The 18,286-nt window shown below is 43.6% G+C and overlaps 2 protein-coding genes across 3 annotated transcripts; both read left to right on the top strand.

Annotated features, from left to right (window-relative positions):
- Nucleotides 1–1,056: 1,056 nt before the first annotated feature.
- Nucleotides 1,057–5,140, top strand: RHO (rhodopsin). Its single transcript, XM_030206598.1, has 5 exons — nt 1,057–1,417; nt 1,874–2,042; nt 3,640–3,805; nt 3,893–4,132; nt 5,012–5,140. The coding sequence occupies exons 1-5, from the start codon at nt 1,057–1,059 to the stop codon at nt 5,138–5,140; spliced, it is 1,065 nt and encodes a 354-aa protein (XP_030062458.1).
- Nucleotides 5,141–10,865: 5,725 nt separating this feature from the next.
- On the top strand, nt 10,866–16,832 carry LOC115472685 (protein B4). 2 transcript variants are annotated; one of them, XM_030207038.1, is made up of 5 exons: nt 10,866–11,004; nt 13,624–13,892; nt 15,682–15,799; nt 16,309–16,355; nt 16,530–16,832. In XM_030207038.1, exons 1-5 carry the CDS (start codon nt 10,947–10,949, stop codon nt 16,767–16,769), a joined length of 732 nt encoding a protein of 243 aa, XP_030062898.1. In that variant the 5' UTR covers nt 10,866–10,946; the 3' UTR covers nt 16,770–16,832. The 2 variants fall into 2 exon arrangements, with proteins under 2 accessions (XP_030062898.1, XP_030062900.1); XM_030207040.1 differs by having other exon boundaries at nt 16,312–16,355.
- Nucleotides 16,833–18,286: the final 1,454 nt, after the last annotated feature.

Here is an 18,286-nt window from a genome sequence, read left to right on the forward strand (position 1 = left end):
TAAAATGTATTGTACTATTTTGGGATCTTGCCAGGTACTTGTGACCTGGATTGGCTACTGTTGGAAACAAGATGGTGGGCTTGATGGACCTTCGGTCTGTCCCAGTATGGCAATACTTATGTACTTATGCACACCCACTTATGCCATGTCAAAATAGCAGGTTTAAATGTGCGCATTCAAATATAGCACTTTAGTATTCTGTAAGCCACATGCATAAATGTTTATTTGAGCAGGCCCATTTTACAAACTAGACTGTACATGAGCAAGAGTATACAGGAAACAAAACATAACAACATACTAAATTATAGCAAATAAAGACCCAACAGTCACACTCATTATCAAGTTATGGTTAAACCAACACTGAATGTGATATAAAATACTTGACCATTGTATCTCTCTGGGCATTTTTGGGACATAGACCGTAGAAGTCCGCCCGGCCCTGTCCTTTTGTTCCAACTACTGAAGTTGCCGTCGAAGCCTACTCCAGCCTATCTACATCCATCTTGTCATTTGTGGGACACAGACCGTAAAAGTCTGCCCAGCACTGTCCTCATGTTCCAAATTACTGCAGTTTCTAGACATTTGATTTAACCATTCACCGGAGCCTCACAGGAGAAGGTACAGTGCAGCTGACAGACTGAACCTGTCCTGTGATGAAGAAGGTCTTAGTGTCCTGCTGCTATGAAATATATCAAACTAAAACTTAGTGAAAATATTTTGACTCAATCCCTGTTTAAAGCTGAGTCTGTAACTGATAAAAGAAGTTCAACACTTCCTGGTAATATTGTTCTTGCTATATAGAAACAGGTGTAGCCTTAATAGTATAGTGAGCCCCTAATCAGTATTTGCAATGCAGCTTGGATTAATGAGATTAGTAGTGTCCTAAATCTTCCTATGCTGACATGAGCGTTTAAAGCTTACCTCAGGTGCCACTTTATAAACCCAGTAAAGTCAACAGCACAGCTGTAACAACCCTGCACTCGTGATAAAGAAATAGACTTATAACAGTAACGTGAGGAGAAGAACCTGAAGAAGAGTTTTCAGAGGGGCAGAACCATGAATGGAACAGAGGGTCTTAATTTCTATGTTCCCATGTCAAATAAGACTGGAGTAGTGAGAAGCCCATTTGAATACCCTCAGTACTACCTGGCTGAACCCTGGAAGTTTTCCGCTCTCGCAGCCTACATGTTTTTGTTGATTTTTCTTGGTTTCCCCATCAATTTCCTAACCCTGCATGTCACCATCCAGCACAAAAAACTAAGGACACCTTTAAACTACATCCTGTTGAACCTGGCCTTTGCTAATCATTTCATGGTCTTCGGGGGTTTCACCGTGACAATGTACACGTCAATGAATGGGTATTTTGTCTTCGGAACCATTGGCTGCAACATTGAAGGTTTCTTTGCTACGCTTGGGGGTAAGACTCTGAATCAGTCCTCTCTGTATCTGCCGGTGCTCCACATTCCTGTAGAAACAAATAGTCTGAGGATCCTTTAAGGAGATGTTCATTTTTACTGGAAAAGCTGATTGGAAATTGATGAACAACCAGAGATGTCAATGTCGGTGCCATTCTCTTATTAACTGCTGTTACCTGTCCATCTAGTTCCTTTGAAAAACAGCTTTTCAAATGAGCACCCAAACCAGTACCTAGGCTACTGAGGCACAGACATCCAGTGATCCATAGGGTCATCCATTTCCTGTCTGTTAGAAGTGGAAACAGATCTATTTTACTAAGAAATACTTCTCTCTTGTTCCACTGTTCACTTGAACTGTATGTTGTACAAATGTTTCTTGGGCAGAGTCTTGGGCTCAGCTTTAATCCGCATGACCATTTCAATGAATTTGTACTTATGTTTTTTCTTGCATTTAACAGGTGAAATTGCTCTTTGGTCCCTGGTGGTCTTGGCCATTGAAAGATATATGGTAGTCTGTAAACCCATGAGTAACTTCCGCTTTGGAGAGAATCATGCCATCATAGGGGTCTTATTTACCTGGATAATGGCCCTAGCGTGTGCTGCTCCTCCACTTCTTGGATGGTCCAGGTATGCCTGGCAATATTTTGGCAAAGTTTCTGGCATGGTGTTAAGCAAAGCAAAGCCACTGCCCCCCCCCCCCCCCTCTTCAGACATTCTGCATACAAAGAGTCTTAGAAAAATTGAAAGAAGTGATTAATAAGACTAAAAGATACAATAAAACCAATTTGAACCTAATTATGTCCTAAATCAATATTAGGTTTAAGGGAAGGCAAGTCTCTCTACATGTGCTTCATTTACTAATGTATTAATGTAGATTAACACACATTAAGTCACGTTAATGACCAGAGCTCTAAATTTGCTCACTGAAACCTGTCTATCCAGATACCAAGGGTCGTCTTTAGGTCTAAAGAGGAATAGTGTGCGTGAAGCCCCAGTTCACATAGATTGTTCAGCAGGTTGGGGTCTGCTCAGTTCCCCCATTACTTTACAAAGGGCTCTGCTGATCACTGGACATTTGTAAAATAAGTAGACAGATGTGCAGGAGTGTACGTGTATTTGACGGCATCTACAGCTGGAGCAGGCACTTTACAAACATACAGAAAGAGTAGCATCGCTTGGGGGCTATTTCACAATGTGATTAGCGGCTCTACATTTAAAACGGCTGCATGTGCCAACTAAGGAGGGGTGCAAAAGAACAAGTGACACCCCAAAGATTAGTGCAATTGCCCCCTGAATCACAGAAGGTGGCCCCAGATCCCGCTTAGCACTTACCTGTGCCTTGAAGCAGGTGCAAAAGGCATCATGGAAATTTCAATACATATGTCTTCCCAGTGCAAAATGGGAAAAGCAAGCCCCCCCTTGAAATCTCTGTGTCCCATTCATCTACACACAGGAAGAGCAGCCAGTGCCATGGGTCTCCCAACTGCACATGGAAACACCATTAGTTCCACTCATGGATGCTTTTTAAAATGATCTTGAGAAACTGTATTTTCAAATCTACCTGCATTATTTTCCTTTGATAGTTCCGCTGCACAAAAACAGGTGCAAAGTCCTTCCATAGGTGAGTTGTACTTGACAACCATTTTCATAGGGAAAATAACCTTCTCTTTGAAAATTAGATACAAGGCGGATGGATGCAAAGTCCACGCAAGAAGAGAGTTTGAAAATAGCTTCCATAGTGGGATGCCATCTTTCAACTTAGCTAAGTAATGTTGGCTGCCAGTGTGGCACTCAGGCACGATAGTCTCTGATCTTGGTTATTATACCACACACACCATGCGACCTGCTGTACTTTACTGCTGCAATAGTATGAGTGCAGGACTTCCCATCCATCCTGGGGACTCCACAGCCAGGCAGATTTTCAGGATATCCAAAATTAACATACACAAGAGAAATCTGCAAGTATTGAAGACTAGGCAAATTGATCTCATGCATATTTATTGACCGTGGGGGCCCCAGAACAGGTTTGAGCAACTCTATGTTGATGTCTTCAGATCAGAGCATTTCAGGTCTTTCCTAATGCAGTTTGCTCCTTGTACTGTATAAAATATAAAGACACTAGAAAGCAAATTAATATGATAGCAGCTGTGTAACCAGAGCAAGACTGGAAGTTGCTGCTGATAAGGGTCAGCTTGAAAGTGCTTTAACATTTGTTCTCCTGTAGGTATATCCCAGAGGGGATGCAGTGCTCATGTGGAGTTGATTATTACACTCTCAAACCTGAAGTGAACAATGAATCCTTTGTTATCTATATGTTTATCGTACACTTTTCCATCCCGCTGTCCATCATTTTCTTCTGCTATGGACGTCTGGTCTGCACTGTCAAAGAGGTGGGTACATAGTTATTTTTGGAATATTGTTCCAGACCACTCAAATCACCCCTGACGCTTGCAAAGTCTTGTAATGTCCTTTTGTAGGCTGCAGCTCAGCAACAGGAATCAGCCACCACGCAGAAAGCAGAGAAGGAGGTCACTCGCATGGTGATCATTATGGTCATTGCTTTCCTCATCTGTTGGGTGCCCTATGCCAGTGTGGCTGTCTTCATCTTCACCCACCAAGGCGCTGACTTTGGTCCTGTCTTCATGACTATTCCGGCTTTCTTTGCCAAGAGTTCTGCTATTTACAACCCCGTTATTTACATTGTTCTGAACAAACAGGTGAGTGTTGCATTTCTTGTCTGGGAGATGGGTCCAGCTTCTTATTTCTTTTTCAGTCCTGTTTTCTCTTTTAAACTTCAAAGGCACATCACAGATGGCCCATAATCTCCCATATAGAGAGAAATTAAAATGTTGGAAAAACCAAATTAGAAAAGCAGATTGATTAGTTCAGCTTTTGTGATCCTCTTACTTTTATAGCCTGAATTTTTAATTATACCACTTTGTTTTGTTCCTTAAATGCTAGCTCAAGGATATCCAATGCGCTAGGCAAACTTTCAGCCATGCACCACTCCCCTAGGGACAGCTCAAGGCCCTTCCACCCCACATAGTCCAGTATCTCCTCTTCCCCTCCCTACCCCCATTGTTCAGCATCTCCTCTTCCCATCCCTAACCCCCCAGTGTCCAGTACTGTATATCCCCTTCCCTAATCCACCATTGTCCAATATCTGATCTTCCCTACCCTTGCCCCCTCATGTCCCTCCTTTCCTCTCCTCCTTCTTGATCTGCTGTTGCTGCAACCCAAATACCATCGTCTGGGCTGAAAGAAGCAGCAATGCAAGAGCCTCTACTGAAGAGCTGCTATGTCTAGCCCCTCCATCTTCTGATACAGACTTCTTGTTGGAGGGGATGGGATGAGCAGCACTGGAGCATAAGCCTCTGCGTGACCCCCCCCCCCCAAAGTAGATTTTTAGTCCACATAGTGGCAGAAACAGCTCTGTTTATATGTTTTTATTCCCTAAAAAAATGTGGCCTTTATTCCCATCATGTAGTGCTAGTAAAACCAGGACTGGATTAACCTTTCAGGATGGGATCAGTTTTTCCTTTTTGACATTGAACCCAGTATGCACTAATAGAAACCATTTTGTATTCCACTCCTAGTTCCGGAACTGCATGATCACTACACTGTGCTGTGGGAAGAATCCCTTTGGCGATGAGGACACCACTTCAGCCGGCACCTCCAAGACAGAGACCTCCGCTGTGTCTTCCAGCCAGGTCTCACCTGCCTAAGACTTCAGGCCGGGCACTCTCTGCATTCCCAATTCATTTCTAATTCTCCCAACATGACAGACTCTATTTACAACCAGAAGCAATATTCAAACATCCAGATCACATTCAAAAGGCTTTAGAATAGATGATGGTTCATATGAAATATATTTCAAGTCTAATTACCAGCATCTTTTCATACTGACTAAATGCTGTTTCATGAGAAGGCTACTTGGTGAAATGATTTGAAGCTAGATCCAGCTTTGCAGAGTCTGATAGAGAAGGTCAGGAGCATAGGCATGAATCTTACGCCTGTACTGAAACGGTTTTAAAAAAAATTCTGTCAATACCTCCCAAGTTGTTAAATTCTAAATCAGAGACTGTCTAAGGAAAAAAAAAAGGTTTCTAAATTACTCTTCAAATCAGAGGCTCAAGTCTTAGAGAATTCCAAGGTCAAATGGAGCATCTTTTGCCAGGATGCGTGGGAGTGTATGTGTATTTCACATCATTGGATGATGAAGGATAGAGTCTGGCCATGTCAACAATCCCAGTATTTACTGTAAGTATTTCCCCCAGCTCTGACTAACCTAAGGGGCCACAGTACAGCTAAAATGCAGGGTCGGCGAGAAAGCAGGTTGTGACAGCCAGAGGATTTGAATGGGGGTTGTTGGAACCATCACTACTTTCAGAAAGCTCCCAGTTTTTCTCTGGTTGAATTTTCTTTTCACGTCATTTTTGGGATTGTGACTGAACCTTTAAAATCTCATATACAAGCAGCCTCTATGTTCTCTATTCCCATGTCAGAAAAACACAATCAGAGTTGCCAAGTTACCCAGTGCCAGCAGGGAGACTTTTTGACCAGTCCTGGTTTGGAACTTACATCCCAAAGCAGTGTGGGATTTGTAGTCCCTGATTCCATCTATTTAAATCAGTGCTGCGGGACCCATAATGCATCATTTAGGAGTTATCAAAAATCTAGGCCTGCCCTAAAATCTGGGTAACTTGGAACTCTGCATGATACAAGCTAGGAATAAGCATATTCTCGAAATTGCACTGATACAAAGCTACCCAGTTCCAGGCTGGAGATGTTTTGGCCAGTCCTGGTTTGCACTTACATCCCAGAGCAGTGTGGGATTTGTAGTGGCTGATCTTGCCTATTGAAATCAGTGCTGCAAGTCCCGTAACAAATGATGATGGTTGTGATCAAAAATCCAGGACTGGCCCCAAATCTCCAGCCTGGAACTGGGTAACTTGGCCTCTCTACTGATTCTGAGAAGAAATCAAAGACCTCCCCAGAGAAAAGGCAAGTTTGCACATTACTAGACTTATAAAAAGAACTGTTGTAACCTGGTCCTTTGTCGTGATGACATCTGCACCAGCAGGGCTGTTTCAGGGGGTGCCATGCTTAGGGTTACCACATTGATCCAGTCTGGGTTTTGCTTCCATTGAAAGCAATGGAAGTAAAACCCAGACTGGCTCAATCTGTCCTCCTTTTTCTGGAGCCATATGGTAACCCTAGTTACCTGTTGAGAGCCTCTGTGAGTCTGCCAGCATGGGAGCTCAACAGGCAAAGGGGGCACCTTTTTCTCCCGCAACTGCCCTGACACCAGTGCTGGCCAAATACTGGAGAGCCAGCCGAGGCCCGCAGTCCTGAAATTAGATCTTGAATTTATTAGCAATTGATTAGTTATTGGTTCATTATATACAGTCAACTTCTGGGAAACAGTTCCATTAATACAATTCTTTAGACTGATGCTTAAACAGCAGGTTTCAGTCAAAAGTCAAAACGACCCAGGAGTGGATAAGAATATCTGGGAAACACCAGATAAAAGCAAGAACACAGGATCTTTCCTAAAAAGAGAAGCAGATAAACTCTACAGACACAAATTACAGAGAAACGATTTTACGAGGACCTGTTATTTTACAGTTTTATGATAGCACTTTGTTCCTATATTTACACTCCACGGTTTTTCCACAGTTGTCAAAATATTGGAATATCATTTCTGTATGAGGACTGGGAAGAAATATTTGTATTGCTGTTATTTTTCAGAATTCTGTACAATGTTGTAGCTTAATATCTGGCTATAAAAATCCAGCCATGCAACGTGTTGTGTGTCTAGTTAAACTGGAGCAGAAAGAATTTTTTCCATTTGCAAAAGGGATTTTGCGCTTTGTCTTGGAGAGACTGGTATCTAGTGTGCAAACCCCACTTTAAGTCTGGCCAGTAATGGTAAACCTGTGCCACTGGTGGCCAGACTACCCCTCCCATTTTAATATGAGCAAAGCTCCTCTGAAGCTGGCATTAGAAAGCCACTGTTTTGTGAGGAAAGCAGAGAAAACCAATTAACTGCTTCTCCAAGACTTCCTTGTGGCAACCTAATAAAGAAATGTGATGCTTTGTTGACATTTGGTAATTATTATGTCATTCATTACCTCTTTACCACCACACTTACAAGCAATCCCTCATCTGTACTCCTGTCTTCATCTCAGCAGAACTGGATTATGGTATATACAGTCCCTTCAGGGCCTCCCTGAGGGACCGAACCAGGGTACAAGGAAGATGGGGATGTAAAAATCTCCAACAGCCCCAAAACAACCATTTGCTAAAGGATTATTCTTCACAGCGCCTAGTTGACATATTTTCTACTGTACCTCAAAGGTCTTTTTCAAGATCAGCACGTTACTCTCAAATGGCTTTATCGTGTATGCTTTGTCCACTAACCCCTTGAGACAAAATATTGAGACTCCTGAGGAAGGCAGACTCCTGCTGAAACAGGTTACCTTGTAGAGTCTTAATTTAATAAACTGTATTTCGAATCTTGAACGTCTTCGGTCTGGTTATTGGAGAGTCTGGTTCTGTTCCCACTCCTCTTCTGCGCATGTCAAACCCTGGCAGTGTCCCTCAAGAGGATATAAAAAATCCCAACACTTAACATTTATATTCAAGTTCTAACAGGGGCCTCCATTCATATTGTCAGTTTTTATTATCCTTATACAAAAGATAGAACTGCTTACAAAAAAAAAAAAATCAATGAATAAAAAAAAGAGCAGGTTAAAAAACACTCCGTACAAAACAGTGGAGTCTTGGGGGTTTTGAGGTTGGGTTTTTTTTTTTAATATTCTCTTGAGGGATACTGCTTGAATTTTTGACATGCTGCAAGGAATAATCCATTTTGGATTCTTGGTTGTTATATAGTTGGCTGTAGGTGTTTTTAGATGATGGTGCTGCCAAATTCTCAAGCTTTTGAACTTACTGATCCCTCTCAGAGGCAACCCTATGCTTTTTCCACACAGCTCCAGTTTTCAGCCCAAGATGACAAGGAGGAGCTGCAGTGGCATTTGAACTGCTGTGAAACAAATTTTTCTTATGCTCACCTCTCTGTTTTTGTTTACCATTGGGAGGAGGGCTGACATTTTTTAAAATCAAGATAGCTCCTTATAACCTCAGACCAGTGGGTTCTCGAAATAGTCTGGACAGCTATTACGTTTTTCATTGAGGAGAACTCCCTCCACATTGTCCACTGAGAACATCAAGCTTCAGCTCTCAGCAACAGGATGGGATGTGCTAAATTGTCTTCCCTTCTGCAAGCCCATGCGGTCGAGCCTGTGCCACCAAGGGAAGAAGAGAGATCTTATTCCAAGTACTTTCTTGTGCCCCCCCCCCCCCCAAAAGAGAGTGTTTAGTCTCCTCTTAGACCTAAGGGTCCTGAACAAGTATCTGGTCAAAGAAAAGTTCAGGATGGTTTCCCTGGGCTCCCTACTTCATATGATTCAGGAAAATGATTGGACTTAAAATATGCTTAAACCCATACAGACAAGTCCCTCTCTAGCTGCATGCATTACCTTCTTAGTATTTACTTATTTTAGTGCATTTCTACCCCACATTTACCCACATGAGCAGGTGCAATGTGGCTTACAATAAATCAAGTGGATACAAGACAATGATGGCCCAGAATCAGAAAGTGACAGGAGGGGGAGGAACAGGGTATAACACAGGGTAAATGACAGGGGGTGAAGCGATGGCGAGAGGGAGAGGTTAAACATTGGAGTTGTCAGTGGAGTAAGCCTTTTAAATGTCTCATGCATATTCATTGTGGATATCCTGAAAACCTGACTGGCCAGGTGGTCTCTGAGAACTGGGTTTCCCAAGTTGGTCCTGGAGTACCCTCTTGCCAGTCAGGTTTTCAAATTAACCACACTGAATATGCATGAGATTGATTTGCATACACTGCCTCCATTGTGGATATCCTGAAAACCTGACTGGCAAGGCAAGGGAAGGGGGTACTCCAGAACTGACTTGGGCAACACTGCTCTGTGGTACATGGTTCCATCTCTACCTGATGAGGAACATCCCCTCCGTTCCCTGAGAGAACAAGCAGTGCCTCTAGCTGACCGGAAATGGCAGGGCAGAACAATTCATTCATCTGTTGACTAGATCTATCTCTTTGTGAAATGGAGAATGAGGAGTTTAAGTGACCTGCTCAAGGTGACTAGATGAATACAGAGGTTGAGTAATTTGCTCAATGTCACACAGCCACTGTGATGTGGTTTGTTCCCCATGCATGCAAGCACCAAGCTGTGAATGACTTAGAGGGGCCACCATAAGTGTGATAGCTTTCACAGCAGGTTGTTAAGTGCTGCCTCTATCATCCCAAGGCAATGGAGGGTTGGGGGTGTTGAATGGGGGCACTTTGGTTCCCACCGCACTGCTCTAACCCTTAGGCCAGTGGTTTCCAAACTTGGTCCTGGAGGCACCCCAGCAAGTCAGGTTTTCAGGATATCCATGATGAATATTCATGAGAGAGATCTGCCTTAGGCTACTCATCTGTCCCCTACAGAGCCAGTAGTGGAGTTTTATTTATTTAGTAAATGTACAACCCCTCTATTTCACAGGGCAAATCAGCCTACTAACAAGAAAACAGAAACTTGCAGCCTTGGTTTTCAGATTCCTAGTGCTGGTCTCTGAAGATACGCTCCTACAGTTTCTTTAATTCCACTGCGCTCTAGAATAGCAGGATTACAAATGAAGACACGTGGGAGTGGAAAAAGATCCAATCCACAGAATTTGGGCATCTTGGTGGTACAGCAGCCCACTTTCTAGACAGGTCTGGTAGCTAAATTCCTCATAGCTGGAGTTAGTGAAACCCCCACTGCTTTCCTTCCAGTTCCAAATGGGATTTTGCCCTGGAAATGATCTGGGTCATGCAGCCCTCTGATCTCTCGTTCATCCAAAAACTCATCCGCTTTCATTAGATATGTTTATATGATGGGATGTAGGGGAGGAATAAGAGGTGCTACAAGGATCTCAGACACAAGCCTTGGAAACACCTGAAGAGTGAACTGCCTGGACTGACACAGGCTTGCGGTGGGCACTTGTTTCCCTGGCAAAAGTTCCCCAAGTCAAACCTTTGAAGACAAACACAAGTTTCGGTGCCTGGGCCTAAGTTAATTGAAATCAGCACCGGGGACATCGCTGCAGGATTTCCGTGAAGTGAAAAAGCGGTTGTAGTAACAGATCACTAAAGAATGCTAGTTCCATTTTAACATCTAGCAAATAAACACCATTGATTGAGACTCCAGTTTCCTGCATCCTTTGTGCCTATTTCCAGACGAGAGGCCGAATAATTCTCAGAATGCCAATGAAGTCCTGTTAATTAATTAATCTGCTAATTGATGGGAGGGGCAGGTGAGAAGAGAGGTTTGTGTGCTTATAAACTAGTGTTGCAGGCGTCTTCGGGTAGTGCTTTTTGGTTGTTTTTAGGGGGGGTTGTCTTGTGTGTTTGGGGTTTTAGTGTGTTGAGGGGTTTTCCCCTGTAGTTTTAAGTACGCGATGCCACCTAAAAAAGCAACTGCTGTGCTGGAGAAGCCCTTGAACTCGGGAGAAGTTGGTGGGTACAGGCTTGTCTGAGATGTAGGAGTGTCCTTGGTATATTGTGATGATGGGCTTTAAGGGTCGACGACTTAATTTGAAATAGTCGCTTTTTCATGTGGGCTCTGGAGCCTGGGAAAAGGAGGGGTTTATTCCTAAACTGGGATTAACTCTCTCTTTTTTTCAAAAGGTCTAATTACCTGGCAGCATAGGAGCCGGTGCTGTGGGTGTTTGAGCACCCCCAATATTGAGAAAATTCCTTGTATGTGTCCAGGGAGGGGTTGTTTCCACTGGGCTTGGCACCCCCTAATAACTTTGAAAAGTTGGGCTCCTATGCCTGGTAGTAGCCTCCTTTCAAAGGTTAAACCCAATAGTGCTTGCTAGTCTGTTCCTGTAATGTGCTTCATTATCTCACTATATTTAATTTTGTTTTAACTTACACTAAATGATCTGGACTCTCTAATGTAAGTGGCTGCTCTCCTGTGACATTAGAGGAAGGGAAGGTATTAGCAGTGTGAAGGTAGTCTGGAAATCTGCTCACTGGCAATGTAATAACAGCTTTCAGTTAGGCAGCTGACTGGAAACCTTCAATGAATGCTTTTTTTTTTTTCTCTTCCCCCCCCCCCCCCCCCCCCAATGCTGGTCCTGGTATCAAAGAAAAGATTAGTTTTTACTAGAACTCTTAAAATCAATTCATTTATGGGAGGGTAACATGACAGGTAGCCTAATGTGATCTCTGAGATAAATAGTAACCCCCCCCCCCCCCCCACAAACAGAAGATTAGATAATTCTATGTCCATAGAAACCAGCTTCTGCATATATCTGTTGTATAGTTAACACACCCAGAAGGGGAAAGCCTGAATTCTTAGCTCCTCTCACAAGTTGTGACAAAAGCTGCTTTTTGACCATAAAGTATCACTTTATTTTGTTACATTTGTACCAAACATTTTCCCACCTATTTGCAGGCTCAATGTGGCTTACATGGTGCCAGAGAGGTGTTGGTAGACTCCGGAATAAACAAATACTAGGTTAAGGTGTGGTAGGAACCACATAAAGGGTCATGTGGTGGGGCTACATAGAAGACAACAAGAACAGATGAGGTTGATGGGTGATCATTACGAACTGTAGTGTTGCGGACTTCAGGCATTTATTTGGGTTGGGAGGGTAAGCCTTTTGAAACAGGTGAGTGTAGTCTTTTTTTTCCTGAATTGTAGGTGATCGTACATGTTTTTCAAGGCTATTGGTAGCATGTTCCACAGTCGTGTGCTGATGTATGAAAAACTGGATGCGTAAGAAGTTGATTTGTATTTTAGTCCTTTGCAGCTTGGTTAGTGAAGATTTAGGTATTTTCGTGTTGATGCGGATATGTTTTTCTGGTTGGTAGGTCGATCAAGTCTGTCATGTATCCCGGTGCTTCACCGTAGATTTTGTGAACCATAGTACAGATTTTGAAGGCGTGCCTTCTTTGATTGGGAGCCAGTGTAGTTTTTTGCGAAGGGGTATTGCGCTTTCAAATCGTGTTTTTCTGAAGATGAGTCTTGTAGCCATGTTTTGAGTGGTCTGAAGTTTCCTTAAGACTTGTTCTTTGCATCCTGCATAAATTCAATTGCAATAGTCTGCATGGCTTAGCACCAAAGATTGTATCAGGTTGCAAAATATTTCCCTCGGGAAGAGTTTTCACACACATTTGAGTTTTCCACATTGTGAAGAACATTTTCACAGAGAGGGTGGTGGACGCTTGGAATGCCCTCCCGCGGGAGGTGGTGGAGATGAAAACGGTAACGGAGTTCAAACATGCGTGGGATATGCATAGAGGAATCCTGTGCAGAAGGAATGGATCCTCAGAAGCTTAGCTGAAATTGGGTGGCGGAGCAGTTGGGGGGAAGAGAGGGTGGTGGTGGGGAGGGCAGACTTATACGGTTTGTGCCAGGGCCGGTGATGGGAGGCAGGACTGGTGGTTGGGAGGCGGGAAATACTGCTGGGCAGACTTGTATGGTCTGTGCCCTGAAGGGGACGGGTGCAGATTCAGGGTAAGGTATACACATGTGTTTGTCTTGGGCAGACTGGATGGACCATGCAGGTCTTTTTCTGCCGTCATCTACTATGTTACTATGTGAAGAACATTCTCTTTGTTGTGGATTTTACTTGGCTCTCTAGCATTAAGTATCGGTCCAGTGTGACACCGAGGATTTTCAGCCTGTCCGAGACTGGGAAGGTGTGATCTGGGCTGCTTATAGTTGTGGGGTTGTACGTGCTGTATTGGGATGAGGATGAGACAGTGTGTTTTCTTTGTTTTAGTTGGAATGCATTTGCCCAGGCATCCATGATGTTTAAGCCGATCTTGATTTCATTAGTGATTTCTGTCAAGGTGGATCTGTAAGGAATGTATATGTCATCATTTAGGTTGAAGAGGATTAACGATAGTGATGATCCTTTTGGTACTCCGCAGTCTGCTTTCCATGATGATGATATGCTTGATTTTGAGTTTTACTTGATATGTTCTTGTGGTCAGGAAACCTACAAGCCATCTGAGTATGTTGCCTCCAATCCCAAAATTGTCGCGTAATCTCATTATGTTATGGTTTTACCATGTTGAATGCACTAGGGTAACTTCACTGTTTTGTTTTTTCTTCTTCAGATGGTGATGTTAAATCTAAGGTGGCAAAGACAACTTATATTGGCCACCCACCAACGCTAACAATGGTGGTTGAGGCACTGAAGAAATACAATGACAAAAAAGGCACTTCAGTCCAAGCAATCCGAGCTCACATCCTTGCTGCCCACCCATCTGTTGATCCCCTCAGGTTGACGTCCATGCTGAGAAAGGCCTTTGCCAAGGGCGTAGAGACTGGAGTCCTGGGTAGACCAGCTAATTCCTCTGCATTGGGAGTAACTGGAAGGTTCAAAGTAAGATCAAACACAACTTGGTAGTTACTATGCCAAGGAATGTTTTTCTTGGTTAGATTCTAACTTAACTAAAAACTCAAGGCAATGAAACAGCTAACCCTAACTTCATCTTTTTCTGCTAATATTTCTGTAACCCCTTTTTTCCTGACAATCTGGTGCTGCTATAGTTTTGCTCTGGACCTAAGGTATGAGGCAGAAATTGCAGCTCCATGGACTTGGGGATCAAGCTAAAACTACAATTTTTACTTAACATGTAGCTGCTTAAAAAAAAACCAACCCAGAATCAAGCCATGTGGTTCAGACTTTGTCATTTTAAAGTCTTGTATGACGAATGTGCAGATTAGACTACCTAAATATAAGGTTTTAAATTACTAGGAGTATAAGGATTAATTACAAACTATTTCTTTGAAAATAAGATGCTTTCACTTTTCCTCCCATCCCTATGGAAGGGGACATGGTTAGCTTCTCTCCCCCCCCCCCCCCCCCCCCACAAATCCCCCTAGCCATGCAATATTATACAGATAGCTAAATCTCTCCTATGCTCATGGGAGAGACTCAAAACTTGTTACAGAAGTAAAAACAAGATCATTGAAACCAGAGTGTAGCAGAGCCAGTTTGAATTAATTGTCCTTTAGCTACAACTGTCAGGCTAGATGGCTCATTTGAATCACTGAAGTGCAGAGTTGGCAAGATGAGAAGAGGCTCAATTATCTCTATGGAGACTTTCTCTTGGGGAAGGGAAATGGGACTTGATATACTGCCTTTCTGAGGTTTTTGCAACTACATTCAAAGCGTTTTACATATATTCAGGTACTTATTTTGTACCAGGGGCAATGGAGGGTTAAGTGGCGTTGCCCAGAGTCACAAGGAGCTGCAGTGGGAATCAAAACTCAGTTCCCCAGGATCAAAGTCCACTGCACTAACCACTAGGCTGATTAGGTAGGGGTGCAGACAAAGTTCTAGGGGCTGTAGAATGAACCAATACTCAGTTATACCTGACTGAGGTATGGGGAAACCCAGTTTCAAAGGGACTAGAAAAGTTGGATGCAACACTTAAACCTGTGCATGTGTTACCAGACCAAGCAGGAAGCATTAGGTATAGACTCATGTCTGCAGAGGGTGTAGAAACTCTTGATATTGAAACTATTAAATTACACAAAAGCATATTAAGCACATGCAAAATCTGATACAGGAAGAATTAAACATGATCTTGTCTCCTTTCTCACATCACTTAATGCTAAACAGTACCAGTCCTGTATAGAGGAGAGGTACTTAATTTCCTTTTCCTTTAAAAAAAAAAAAACTGGTACCTAGACATTTCCCTACATAAATCTATTTAACAGCTTTGCACTTGGGGAAAACTAACTTGGACTTTCAGAATTCATGTTGGTGGATCAACTTAACCTCAATGACAGGCCCAGGCTACATGTTCTGTAACAGAAGTTTCCTTCTTACCCCACTTCAAATTGTCTGTCTATGCTGTAGGTTCCTAGTAATGAATTGGCTACTTGTGCAGTACAGAACTTACTAAGTTTCCTAGAAATGTTGGATTTGCTAAAACTGGCTTCCACTTTCCAGATGGCTTTATGAAGCTTAAATTGTATTTCTGCTTGTGCTAAATGATCCTGCTAGTCAAGGTTAGGATGTGCAGGTATTGCACAATATTTCTGACTTCACCTTGGTGACTCCAGATGAAGCCATTTGTTCGGGGGGGGGGGGGGGGGAGGAGGAAGGTTTATTAACTTACAACCCATCCATAGGCAACATGGAACTACTTTCTTCATTCCAGCTCATTACAAAGAAAACTGGAGTGATGACGAAGACATCCGAGGACATGGATCCCACTGCAGAGCAGGACCCCAAAGCAGTGAAGGAAGTGTACAGTAAACCAAAGAGCAAAGCAACAGGTGACAAGCTATTGAATGCCGAGCCCTGTTGGGTTTACTGAGTTCCAAAAAAAAGGGGAAGGCAAGAGTTAAATACTAAAGACTTCTGCTTGTAGCTTTTTTTTGTTCAACATGCCATGATTTGAGAAGGGAGACATTTTACTAGTACACTCAACCCCTTGTCTTGACATTCCTGTATAGATCTCTCCTTGGCACACGTTTTTTGCTTTTCACTTTGTACCCTCAAGTTACCTAATGGCTAGACTTCTTATCCGTCTTAGAAGCCCTAGGTGTGAAATTGAGATTACTTGCAGGATGTTACCACTGTTGGAAGGTGCTTGATCATGGAGGCTTGCTGGACACACTAGGGAGTGAGGCAGAGTGGCCATGCTATTACAAGTTACCACAAGTCTGTTGTAATGGATTAGTTTGCCATACCATCATGAACACAGCTCCAAATGTATTAGGATTTGAACTAGATCTACTGCTAGTGGCTGCCAGCTTATATAACTTCAATTTTCCTTCTACAGCAGGTGAGAGAACTAAACCAATTGGCAAAGCAAAAGCTTCTGGCCAGGTGAGTAGTCATGGTACATGGCCAGTAGGGTGGGGTGGATTAGACACTGAATTCATGTAAGTGAAATGGGAAGAGTCCTTGACCTGTTTCTTGTATTTGGGCTGCTGTTATCAGAATCTCCTGATACAGGAACCAGTTGCTTTCTGCTTCACCTTTTATTTCTTCTTTTTTTAGGACAAGTCCAAAGCTGCTGGAAACAAAGCAAAGAAACCTGTGAAAGTTAAGACAAGTGCCAAGAAAGTGACTGTAAAAGTCCCTAATGAAATGGGGACAAAAGGAGTCGCAAAAAGCAAGAGTACACAAAAGCAAGCTGAGGAAACAGGGACCTCTGAGAAACCTGCCCCAGCAAGGAGAAATGGAGGAAACGTGAATGCATCAGCTAGAAATACTACCAAACAAGTGAAGAAAAAATGACTTGATGCAGTTCACCACAGGTGAAAATACTTTTTATGCTAAACTCTTCAATAAAGTCTTAAAAAAAAAAATTTAAAAATGACTACCTCATGACTTAACCTGTTGTGAAGTGAACTAGCTCTCCTGCCTTAGAGGCAGATGCACTAAAGCTAAATGAGCCTTTAATGACCCTCCAACGAGGAAAATTTGATCCCTTGCATGCATCAAAGGGCTTTTACCGAGGAAGCCAGCAGCTAACGAAAACGGAATGGAGATGAGCAATTAGTGTGAAAACCCCATTGAAACGACATGCACTAACCTTTTCCGATTGCCTTTACGCAGGAAAAAGGCAGGAAATCTAACGAGAGGTCTGGACCTCTCGTTAGGACAGCTCTGTGCCAGGAAAAATCATTAAGTGAAAAAATAAACAAACTTTGAGCCAATCCCAGCGCATTAGCAGAGCTAAAAGCGCTGTGATTGGTCCAAAGGACGTCAGAAAACACATTAAAAAATTAAAAAAGGATCGGGAGGGGGCAAGGGCGCTCATCAGGAGCGTCCTGTACGGACGGCCTTGCCCCCCCCTCGCTGCTCCCCACTTTCCGCCGCTCCCCCCCGAAAAAGCAAAATGCTAGCTGCCCCGGTCCCCCTCCCTTCCTGTTCCTGTGTTCTGCAGAGCTAACTCCGCCTCCCATCATTCTTTCGCCCCGTGCCCCGCCGCCGCTGCCCCCCTCCACCGAGGCCCCCCTCCCTATTAACGACCCGAGCAGCGCCTCTCACCTCTTTCAGAAGCGCTGCACGGGCAGGAAGATCTATTGTGTTGGTTGTAGAGTCTCCATGACGTCTCTTCTTCCCTGGCCTAGGCCCCGCCTCCAAGGAGGCAGGGCCTAGGCCAGGGAAGAAGACGTCATGGAGACTCTACAACCAACACAATAGATCTTCCTGCCTGTGCAGCGCTTCTGAAAGAGGTGAGAGGCGCTGCTCGGGTCGTTAATAGGGAGGGGGGTCTCGGTGGAGGGGGGCAGCGGCGGCGGGGCACGGGGCGAAAGAATGATGGGAGGCGGAGTTAGCTCTGCAGAACACAGGAACAGGAAGGGAGGGGGACCGGGGCAGCTAGCATTTTGCTTTTTCGGGGGGGGGGGGAGCGGCAGAAAGTGGGGAGCAGCGGGGGGGGGGGGGGGCAAGGCCATCCATACAGGACGCTCCTGATGAGCGCCCTTGCCCCCTCCCGATCCTTTGTTTTTGGATTTTGCTGACGGGTAGCCACGTGTATGTGTTGTGGCTTTTTTTTTTGTTTGTTTTTACGTTTGCAGCATGCGCAGAGCAGCCAGCAAAACGCTTGGCTGCTCTGCGCATGATTTAGGGGCCGATTACCGATGTGTATTGTGATTCTTTGATACATTGTACATTTGAATACCGATCTGAGCATGTGACTTTTTTTTTTGGTGCATTCTTCGTTTTTTAAAAATCGTTAGGGACTTTAACGATTTTGATTTTTTTACGTTTGGTTGCTGCATCTGCCCCTTAGTCTTGCAATGGAA

The sequence above is a fragment of the Microcaecilia unicolor genome, chromosome 6 (assembly GCF_901765095.1).
Source record: "Microcaecilia unicolor chromosome 6, aMicUni1.1, whole genome shotgun sequence".
In the NCBI taxonomy this organism is placed as follows: Eukaryota; Metazoa; Chordata; class Amphibia; order Gymnophiona; family Siphonopidae; genus Microcaecilia; species Microcaecilia unicolor.